Genomic DNA, 11,402 nt, shown 5'->3' on the forward strand with positions numbered 1-11,402 from the left:
CTTTCCTTTCCAAGGATTTATATAAAATTCATATAAGGAAATATTTTGTTTTAAGAATACCACCCAAAGAATCGTAGGGTGGTATTCTTAAAAAAATCCTTATGTAAAATTTTCCCTCCAAAGGATTTATTTAAGATTTACATAAGGAAATATTTTGTTTTAAGAATACCAGCTTTAGGCCTTGAAGGGTCTTCGAAACCATAACCAGAAGGTCAAAGAACCTCAAGGTCAAAGGCCATCTCCTTAAGAACATAAGAATGGAGGAGACTGTAAGAGGCCATAAGGCCTAGACTTGGCAGTTCCATGTCCCTTACCACCTGTCATCCCTATCCATAGTTATCTCATCTTCTCATACAACAACCGATAGTTTCAGCGCTTACTACTACAAGGTTACTAAGTCTATTTCCATTCGTCAACCACTCTATTGGTAAAACAATTCTCGCCTATTTCCATCTTAAACTTAAATTTGTCCAATTTAAACCCATTACTACGAGTCCTGCCCTGTCGTCTTAATATGATGACATTGACTGCGTCACCCACGCCCTTAACCCAAGTCTCTAAAAAGCCCCAAAGCTTGGGTCATGTTAACAAGAGTAGCTTAATGGTAGATTTGTGAGGGGGAATGACTAGATTGTAGATTACCAGCGCTTCTGTCCTTAAATGAACAATCTCATGTTAAGGGAATATGTGTGTGTTGTAGTCTTCCTTGTAGGCGCAAAACTTTTCTCAAAACTTAAAAAAAAAAAAAAACCGAGTGAAACCGCAAATGCGAAGAGGGTCAGAGGGGTTCACTGAGACGTCCACTAAGGTTTCTCTTCATCTGAATAGAATCACCTGAAGAAAGGATGAATAAAATTCTGAGATCTGGGAGGAGACTGTCGCACCAAGATTCTAAAAGTCATTCGTTCCGACCAATATTAAACTGTTGAACTAAATGACACTATAAAGGCGTTATATCACACTGGGCTAATTTCCCTCCAACTTTTGGAGCAGTTTTTCAGCCCATAGCTTTAGGGAAGAAATCTGATATGCTGGAGAAAAAAAATCCTCCAGGACATCAAATGATCTATGCATTAAAAAAAAAAAAAAAAAAAAAAAAAAAAAAAAAAAAAAAAAAAAACTCCGTGGAAAAAAAATTCTGGAGGTTGGCGGTATACCGCCGATTAGTTGGAGGTTGGAGGAAGGATAACCCGGTGTGATAACCCTTATAGTGGCAGCCCGCATTTATGTGTTGTGCTCTCCTGTTTTGTTTACTTCTGCATTTGTCTTGAGTTATTTTTGTGATTTTTAGTCATTATTTTCGTTAGCTGTACACCTAAACTCAACTTATTTTTGGCAGTGTGACGAAAGTGATAAAATATCTATTTACCTAACCTATTTGTCTCTCTACTTATATATTTATTTATCTACGTATATCTATATATCTTTATATATATATATATATATATATATATATATATATACATATATATTTACCTATCTATATACATATCTATCTGTCTCTCTATCTACCTACTTACCTATCTATATACCTACCTACCTACCTATCTATATACCTATATGTCTGTCTGTCTGCCTACCTACCTACCTACCTACCTATATACATATCATTCTACCTATCTACATATCTACCTATCCATCTTTCTATGTATCTAGCTAGCTAACTACCTATCTATCTCTCTACCCGTCTACCTATCTACCTATCTATCTACCTGTTTATCTATCTATATACCTACCTACCCCTCTATGCGCTATGAACCACAGCAGTGGACGAGAGGGAACACACAACGGAGCCGCTCGTGCGAGCAGTAGTAGTACAACGAGGCTGGTGGCGGGTGAGGGGGAGGAGGAGGTCGACCTGGGTGTCCGGGCTGGCAACTGATGCTTTCCGGGATCCAACAGGCGATGTCCGGCCCACAAAGGCCACGTCGACCTTGACGCAGGACGACACTTGTCAGATCACATGTCGTCACCCGATCGAGGTGGTCCTCAGGCTCATCCTTCGATCCTGAAACCCATTTCAGAGCTCATGTGTGTGTGTGTGTGTGTGTGTGTGTGTGTGTGTGTGTGTGTGTGTGTGTGTGTGTGTGTGTGTGTGTGTGTGTGTGTGTGTGTGTGTGTGTGTGTGTGTGTGTGTGTTTGTGCGCGCGCGCACGCGTCTGTGTGTGTGTGTGCGTGTGTGTGTGCGTCTGTGCGTGTTTGCATCTGTGTGTGTGTGTGTGTGTGTGTGTGTGTGTGTGTGTGTGTGTGTGTGTGTGTGTGTGTGTGTGTGTGTGCCTATATCTATCTGTCATTTGTTTGATCAGCTGTACGAGAAATATGAACTGAAGACAGCTGTATAACTGACGGAGTGATTGATTGATTGAGTGACATTGATGTAGTTGAGTTTCGTAATCTACCTAAAAAAAATATTCTGTTTTTTATGTATCTATGAAATTATTATCAATATAATTATTATTATTATTACTATTATTATTATTTAATATTATTATTATTGTTATTATTATTAGTAGTAGTAGTATAACTATTATCATTATTATTATTATTATTATTATTATTATTATTATTATTATCATTGTTATCATTATCATTATTATTGTTAGTGTTATTATTATTGTCATTATTATTGTTACTATTATTATCATTATTATTACTATTATCATTATCTGTAGTTTCTTTTTCGTATTCCTCAAATTAGTTTCCCATTACAACTTGTGTACTTTTGTGCTTCTATTGACCAAAAATGTATTGAGCTGACTGTGTGTGTGTGTGTGTGTGTTTGTGTGTGTGTGTGTGTGTGTATGTGTGTGTGTGTGTGTGTGTGTGTGTATTCACCTTGGTCTTTGGATCACGTGTTGGACTCGTAATCGACAGCTATTTCCCTCCCGGAAGAGAGCTCAGAGCTCGTATGACCGATCTATGGGTAATGCTATGACCTTACACGCACACACACCCCCAACTCCTCGCCCACGAGAGTTGGAGTAACGACTCGAAGCGCAGCGATACTGAAATAATTTCAGCCCTGGGCAGGATTCGAACCCAGTACCCCCGGTACCACCGTGCTGAGAGTCTGAACCTCTACCAACCGTGTGTGTGTGTGTGTGTGTGTGTGTGTGTGTGTGTGTGTGTGTGTGTGTGTGTGTGTGTGTGTGTGTGTGTGTGTGTGGATCTTTCTATGTTAATAGTCAATGCTTTTGATGAATAAATAAATTAAACTATGCGTTTTGAAAAGTACAGGTTATAGAATCACGTTATGATTTGTGTTTAGAAATTTCGATAAATGTTTTCTGTAATTTTGAATGAATATTACAAAGAAATAGACATTTGGAAGAATGATATACAGTCTATACTGGATCCCCTTGCTTTCCGATTCTTTCATTTCCGTCACTGTAATTATGTAATAGAAAAAGACGTGTTTATGTTCTGTATGTAGAACTCAGAAAATATTAAAAACAAAAATTTTTGAACATCTTGATTGACCAAAAGTCGTCTAAGAGAGAAAAAAAAAAAATCGAAAATTTGTGCCAAAGAGGAAACATAAAGAAAACCGCATTTAATTTTTTTTTTCATATTTATTAAATCGAACTAATTGTCTTTTAATATATATATTTTTTCAATATGCATACAGATTTTCAGAAGCTGAACGCCGATCAGGGTGAAGAGGAGTGAAACAGGAAAGGACACAATGTCGTATTTTCATTCGTACTTGACGTCGTCGATGTTGTCGTCGTCGATGCTTCTCTTGGCTGTTGTAACCATGGCAACAACCAGTACATCCTCTGCCTCGCCTGTCGGTACGCCGATGTTTGTTTTGTTCATTATTATTACTATTATCATTACTATCATTATTATTATTACAATCATTATTATTATTATCATTATTATTATTATTATTATTATTATTATTATTATTATTATTATTATTACAATTATTATGATTATCATTATTATTATTATTATTATTATTATTATTGTTATTATTATTATTATTATTATTATTATCAATATTATTATTATTGTTATTATTATTATTATTATTATTATTATTATTATTATTATAGTTATAATCATTATCATCAATATTATTATTATTATGATGATTATCATTATCAATATCATTATCAATATTACTATTATCATCATCATCATCATCATCATCATCATCATCATCATCATCATCATCATCATCATCATCATCATCATCATCATTATTATTATTATTATTATCATTATTAGTATTATTAGTATTATTAGTACCGGATCCTCGGGGTTCCGTTTCAACACAAATGAGGTGATTAGCGGGTTTGTGCTATTCTCCGATGTTCCCTCCCCCTCTAAAGCGCGTTCATACGCATGCATATATCCTGATACTATATAAATGGTGGTCGTGCGAGGTAAGGCGTGGGAGAGAATCATCTCCCTGTTGTCCGTCTGCAAAGCCTGTCAGCACTGTCGCCTCTATCTGAAGGTGCAGCCCTGAGGGGTTGACACTTGATCTTACAGGATCTAAAATCTTATTCTATCAACTGTATTTCTTCAATATTTTGACATAGACATGACAACTGGCGACTGATCTCCTCGTACGACTCGTAGTCTAACGTTTCTACCCATTGAGGTCCTTTCAAGGTTCCGGGGATCGTTGTGCATTGCGAGATGATTTTTATTCATATATTTATTTATCTAATTATCTATTTATTTTTTATTAATTTATCTATATATTTGTTCATTTATTTATTTGTCATTTATATATCTATTTATTTGTTTATTTGTTTTTTGATTTGTTTATTTATTTCTATTCATTTATTCATTCATCTATTTATTATTATTCATTTGTTGATTTATTAATTCATTAATCTATTGATCTATTCTATTGATCTACTTATCTATTAATTTTTATTTACTTATTTACTATATATATATATATTTTTTATTTTATTTGTTGTCATGTCCAGTCATTTGATTTCTGGCCATCGTCCCTCCACAGGCGAAGAGCAGCTCTGCCTTCCAGAGGCAGAAGTCCCACGAGTCTGGCCCACCATTCGACCAATCACAGTGTACAAGACAAAGAACAGCGACTTCAGAATGGTCGATGTGAGTCTCTCTCTCTCTCTCTCTCTCTCTCTCTCTCTCTCTCTCTCTCTCTCTCTCTCTCTCTCTCTCTCTCTCTCTCTCTCTCTCTCTCTCAATGGAGTAAAATTATAGGCCTGAATATGAGCCCCCTTCCGTCGGATCGTAGGGCCCCAATCAGCCTCCCAATGGGAGCATTTCTGTTACCAATTGTCTTACAAAAGAAGCTGGAGATCCATTAGTTATTTGTTCTAAGATGAGCTCTGGATTTCACGTGTGTGCCAGATTTTGCACGCGTGCCAAGGGTTGCCCACCCCTTGTAATTGATCTGAAACCAAACTAACCTCTTCTCACAGATCAACTGGGTCGTGTCTTCGGTGGAGGAAGACGACTGGGTGGGTGTTTTCGAAAAGGACCCGAGGAGCAACTCTTTAGCTAAACTCCTCTTCTCCGATGTCCCTTCTGACCCAAGCGGTGTAGTGACGTCCAACGTCACCCACGAGAGACCCCAGGTAAAGTAGATGACCACCTTTGTCCTGGTTCCGGGATTGAGAAAGCACAATGGGATTTAGAATGAATGATACATTGATTGGTTCCGTTGTGACACAGAAATAGAAAAACAGTGAAAGAAGCACTTATGCAACGGTTAAATTTGTATTCACCTAATTGTAATATACTAAAATAGATAAGCAAATAGATAAATAGACCAACAAATAGATAGATAAGTATATAGATGAGTAAGTGAATAAATATATTAATGAGTAAATGAATAGATAAATAGATAAACAAATCCATGTTCCAAAATTCGATACAACAGCACAAAAAGGTGCTCTGAAAGAAGGTAGCCACCCAAGACATACACCCATATCTCACCCAAGACATACACTCACCTCCCACCCTTCCCACACCCATTCATCCCCCATATGTTTCCCATTTATCTTGGCCCCATGACATAACAACAATGATATACTCATCTTAGGTATCGATTCTGATGTCTTCTTCCCCAAACTTGACCCTTCCTATCCACTCCTCCAGGTGTCCCAGTTCATCCGCAGTGGGTGTGTGGGTGTGTGGGTGGCCTACATGCGCAACGACACACCCATAGCATCCGACTGCATCCGTGCACACCCAGAGTGGATGTGGGAGAACAGGTAAGGTGGATGAGCAGACGGGGAATCAGCGTCATTGAGGGGGTGCCAAGAAGAACATATCTAAGGAAAACAAAGGATGTGACAAACCTTTGAATTTGCATCCCCCCGTTCATTGACCCAATTGTTATTACCTAATTGTAGTATACGGGGTGTTGATATTTCGTTCAAGTCTACGTGTGATGGCAGTATGGTGGTCATATGGTCTTTAAGTCCGAACAAGCTCGTACTTAAAAAAAAAAAAAAAATCGTTGTTTCCTCCGTCAGAAAGGTCCTGGGTGACAAGACACTGCGAGAGCTCGTCCTGCCAGGGGTTCACAACGCTGGAGCTTACACCACCGGGAACACCATGGATGCTGTCCAGGCGTGGGTCGTGTGCCAGGATGAACCCGTTTTGACGCAACTCCTCTATGGAAACAGGTGAAGTTCCTTTAGTCTACTGCAGTAGGTGAAGTTCACGGGAGGAGGAAGGACCCGTTAGGAAAGAATTGTATCATTACGTTCCAGAATTCAGTGGACCCGTAAGTAAATAATTGTATTTTACGTCCTAGAACTCGGTGGACACTCCTTTATGGAAATAGGTGAATTTCGGGAGGGAAGGACCTATTAGGAAAGAATTATATTCTTACATTCCTCATGCCATAATTCAGTTGACACTCCTCTATGGAAATAGGCAAATTTCGGTGGGAGGGAAGGACCTATTAGGAAAGAATTATATTCTTACATTCCACATGCCAGAAGTCAGTGGGCATTCTTTGTAATATGTTTGACTTCACAATCAGGTACTTGGATCTCCGGGTCGGGTTCTACCCTAATTCGTCCGAGCTGCTCTGGGTAAATCACGATCTGGTGCAGTGGCTCCCCCTGACCGAAGTCCTCAAAGACATTCGAGCCTTCACTGCGCTCAGCCCGGACCCAGTCGTCGTTGACTTCCACAGATTCCCGGTGGTAAGAAGCCAGTCGCGCAAACATTGTCTCTTACTTTTAATTGATAGCGGGACAGGGTATCCGGGGCATGCTGATATATGTACATGAGAGAGATGCACAGCCACACATACGCAATGGGATACATCGCCTCTTCTTGAACGATCATCCAGGGTTTTGATCAGCCGGAGGCCCACCCTCTACTGGTGTCCCTACTGCATTCGTCGCTGGGAACCTTCATGTTGCCTTCTTCAGAGGGACCATCCCCAACCCTCAACCGTATCTGGGAGACTGGCCTACAACTGATTGTCGGTTATGCAGACAAGGACATCGTTCAAAACGAACCCAACTTATGGCCTGCTGTTCCCCACGCCTGGGCTGACACAGTCATTGTCCAAGAACTCGAGGACTTCCTCGACGACCAGATGAAGAGGCGACAGGCGAGTTCGAGGATTTGGGCAGCTATGGTGGAGCTCACCCCTACCATTTGGGACATCCTGATGAAGTCCTCGACCGGACTTCGGGGATTTGCTACCGTAACCAATCAGCTGGTCACCTCGTGGATGGAACAGAAGTGGGCCGACTTGGCGTCTATCATAACTCTGGACTTTTTCCTGGGGAGCGACTTCATAAACACAGCCATCAGGTAGGTGTTTTGTTGATTTATGAGCATATTCACTAATTTATCAATTTAACCCCATATTTATTTTATTCATGTTATTTACTTGATAAGTTTATCAATTTGTTCATTAACTTCTTTATTTGTTTGTGATTGACCAGTCATACTAACCAGGTGTTTTGTTGATTTATATATATATATATTCATTTATCTATTCATTTAATCACTTATCTACTTTTATTTTATGTATTATTTTTATCATTTTATTCATTAGTTCATTAATTTATCTATCTGTGTGTGACCAGTCATATCAATTAAGTAGGTGTTTTAATTATTTATTTGTATATTTAGTTATTTATTCATTTAATGATTTGTCTACTTTTGTTTCACATGTTATGTATTTGATATGTTTATTAACTTGTTCATTAATCCATTTACTTATTTCTTGGTGTGTTTAATTGTTTGTGTGTGACCCGTCATACCAGTCAGGTATGTGTATATTCATTCATCTTTTCGTTTTATCATTTATCTACTTTTATCCTATATGTTTATAAGTTCGCCCATTTGTTTATTAACTTGCTTACAAGGAAACTTCTCGTCTTCCTTTGCAGAATCAGTCTTCCTACAACAGCATGATAAAGGTCATCGAACCTTCTAAACACTTTACTTAGACTTTTCTTTTTAATCCTTTTACAGAATTAATCTTCACAGAGCAACATGCTTAAGATCACCTCGCCTGTTGAATGATTCAGCAACTTCAGCTTTCGATCTGGAACACTACCCGACGCTTGGTATGGATTTGGACGAGTTTGGTGTAGAAGGGTCGGGAGACGAGTGCGACGAGGTTTCGCTCTTTTCCCAAGATCTGAACGAAACCGATAAGGAGAGTGCTAGTATGCCGACTCCAGAAGATGTGGACAACAATTCGAGCTCTTTGCTGAGTTCAGACAATGTCACAGGCGAGTCAGTGAACCAAGACCAAGGAAGTAGAATGGCCAAGAACCTGAGTGATGCAGAGTCTTCCGTAGACCCAACTGCAGGACAAGAAAGTAACTCGATGAGTGCGGAGAGTCAAAACGAATTCGAAAACAGACTTGCAAGTGCCCCAATGACGAGGCTGTTTACCACCGTGAGGGTGAGCAATTCAACGGACGCTTCAGACGCAAGCAAGAACTTCAACAAAGAGTCTGAACCGTCGAGTCAGAAGGAAGATCCCCGTGAAGACAATATTGACCCGCAGGATGTGTCCGGGGACCAGGACAATGCCCCAGTAGCCCAGGCTCCAGGAAGAAAAGCCATCTCATCGTGCAGACACGGTGTGAAGAGACAAAAGAATTCCAGCTCCAAAAGGACAGAAACCACCTTGCGAGAGGACGTCGATGAGGAAGAGATGTCTGGAACAGGGCAGACAATCGGAGACCATGTTTTCACCACCACTTCCCCACTGGAATATCTTGAGGCATCCCAAGAAGGCCTTTTCCCACACATAACCCGACATGGCGACGAGGCGGCTGTGAGGAGGAAAAGAGAGGCTCAAAATGAGAAGAGGGATATCTTAAGGAAAATGCTCGGAAGGAAGAAACTCCTCCAGATATTGGCCATGTCGTCTGGAACGTCAAAAGAATCAGGTGAACGGGACGCTCTTGACGGGATCTCTCTTGAGTCTTCCCAAAGAAATATTCCATCTGTGCTGTCCAGGTCCGCGGATTTCATCTCAACGCTCAGGCTGTTGCAGAGAAGAAGTATTCTTTTTCCTAGATTAGTATTCTCATGAATACCTCATTGGTATCTAGTGTTCGGGCGAAGTGTATGCGTTATCTTGAGGCTGATCATATCCGAAGTCGCTCTCCAAATACTTCGAACACGCAATGGGACCTTTCGCAGTCAGGCTCGTAGATTCCTATTAGCGCTAGAATTTTCAATTGTCTCGGATTTCACGAGGCAAAGGGGTGACTTAGCTAATTTGGAAACCGATATTTAAAAAAGATACCCCATAAATTGCTGCATAAATGTATTTAAGATTAAAAACATGACTCATAATGTTATAATTTTTACTTACTGGTGTGTGATAAGGTTTGTTAATTTAATTATAAGGTAAAACTAAAAATAGGTAATTATTTTTACTGAAGTATCTATGAGCAGTAAAAATAAGAGGATGTTGATTTCGGTTTGTGCACTTTATCTGAGAGTGTTGAAAAATAATGGATATCATTGTCACGTCCTGTATATGAAGATAATCAGTGAGATAAAAAATAACAACAGTGGTGGCGGACGTACGAAGTTAACGACATTTTTGTAAAGAATAGCCTCTTAGATCTGCTGGGAGCTATTTTCAAACAAATATGACTAATTTTACGTGTGCCGCGGCAAACTGCACGTCAGATTAAACAAAATATGTAACTTAAGACAAAGTTTATCGTACCGAAAAAATTAAGTCTTCGATGCAAAATTATATTTTCGATACATTACATGGATTTGCCTATTGCTTGGTGCATTCAAATGAAAGTATATATCAGTATACGTCCATTGAAGTCGGTAGAAAATGACAAATTGCTTGGCTTGATACAATTATAGGCTGTTTTACGAATATCATCTGTGATTATAAACAGAGGCTCAAACAATGCTATACGGCGTTTGCAATCATGAAATTAATTTACTTAAATTTCAGACACAATAATGTACAACGATACACCTCTGTGAGCTTATAAAACTTGCCCAAAAAAGTATTTATTTTCCGGCAAGAATTACAAAATCTGGCGGTGTCTGGTATCAATTTGCTCACTGCGAAAGGTCCCATTCATCCATGTCTACGTCATCGCCATTTATCATGACTCCCTCCTGAGAACGATTAGGTCTTCAACCTTTTCTTTTGAAAAATCCAAATATTATGGCCATCATATAACAATGTATGTTCGGTTGGCTGCGTAAGGCAGATCTCCGGCGCGATGTTGATCTTTGGCTTGTTTCACACGTATCGACTTTCCGCTGTGCGCCGTTCACGACACGACGTCGTGCTCTCAAATAACCATGTGTTTCTATGGACGTTTTCACGCGTCACGACCACGTTTGAAAGCGTCCATAAACACCCATGGTTATTTGAAAGCACGATGGTGTGTCGTGGACGACGCACGGCGAAAAGTTGATACGTGTGAAACGATCCTAACAAGTGGTGGTGAGTTAATTAACGACAACGGAGTAATACAACTAAGATCGTCATAGTGTTGGGACGGGATGAGGAGACCCCATTCCCTTGTTATTTGTCCTCTGCTTGGCATGGGTCACAAAACTCCACCACATGACGTGAGCAAATTCGGAGAAAAAAAAACGACGTTATTGTGGAAGAATTCTCCACCCTTTCTGACTTATTTTTGGTGTTAATTACCGAAGTAAAGTTTATTGCCATATTCATCATTTGTTTCCATTTATTTCCTTTATTCTTCCACAAACATATGTGTCTTTTTTATACACTGTAGTGAGTATGGCATTCATACCAGTAAAAAATGGTGTGACTAGTTGCTTTTCCACGTTTCCTCTCGTATGGCTAGGAAAACTCGAGGAGAACATTTATTAACATTATGGTAGAGAGAGAGAGAGAGAGGTGTAAATGTTTGGTCCAGTATTTAATATGGGTGGATACAGTTCCC

The 11,402-nt window shown here is 39.4% G+C and overlaps 1 protein-coding gene across 6 annotated transcripts in view; it reads left to right on the top strand.

Moving 5' to 3' along the window:
• The window catches only part of LOC143034490 (uncharacterized), a 24,873-nt gene extending 13,707 nt beyond the window's left edge, over positions 1-11,166 (top strand). For 3 of the 6 annotated variants that reach the window (XM_076200607.1, XM_076200606.1, XM_076200608.1), the window contains exons 2-9: positions 3,629-3,794; positions 4,985-5,091; positions 5,424-5,579; positions 6,103-6,218; positions 6,483-6,635; positions 6,998-7,163; positions 7,313-7,785; positions 8,455-11,166. In XM_076200607.1, the coding sequence (XP_076056722.1) occupies positions 3,686-3,794; positions 4,985-5,091; positions 5,424-5,579; positions 6,103-6,218; positions 6,483-6,635; positions 6,998-7,163; positions 7,313-7,785; positions 8,455-9,532 (2,358 nt within the window). In that variant the 5' untranslated portion in view covers positions 3,629-3,685 and the 3' untranslated portion in view covers positions 9,533-11,166. The remainder of the gene's footprint in view (positions 1-3,628; positions 3,795-4,984; positions 5,092-5,423; positions 5,580-6,102; positions 6,219-6,482; positions 6,636-6,997; positions 7,164-7,312; positions 7,786-8,454) is intronic. The other 3 variants (XM_076200611.1, XM_076200609.1, XM_076200610.1) reach the window with 1 other exon arrangement.
• Positions 11,167-11,402: the final 236 nt, after the last annotated feature.

Source organism: Oratosquilla oratoria, chromosome 17 (assembly GCF_046742065.1).
Source record: "Oratosquilla oratoria isolate Oo_2021 chromosome 17, ASM4674206v1, whole genome shotgun sequence".
Taxonomy (NCBI): domain Eukaryota; kingdom Metazoa; phylum Arthropoda; class Malacostraca; order Stomatopoda; family Squillidae; genus Oratosquilla; species Oratosquilla oratoria.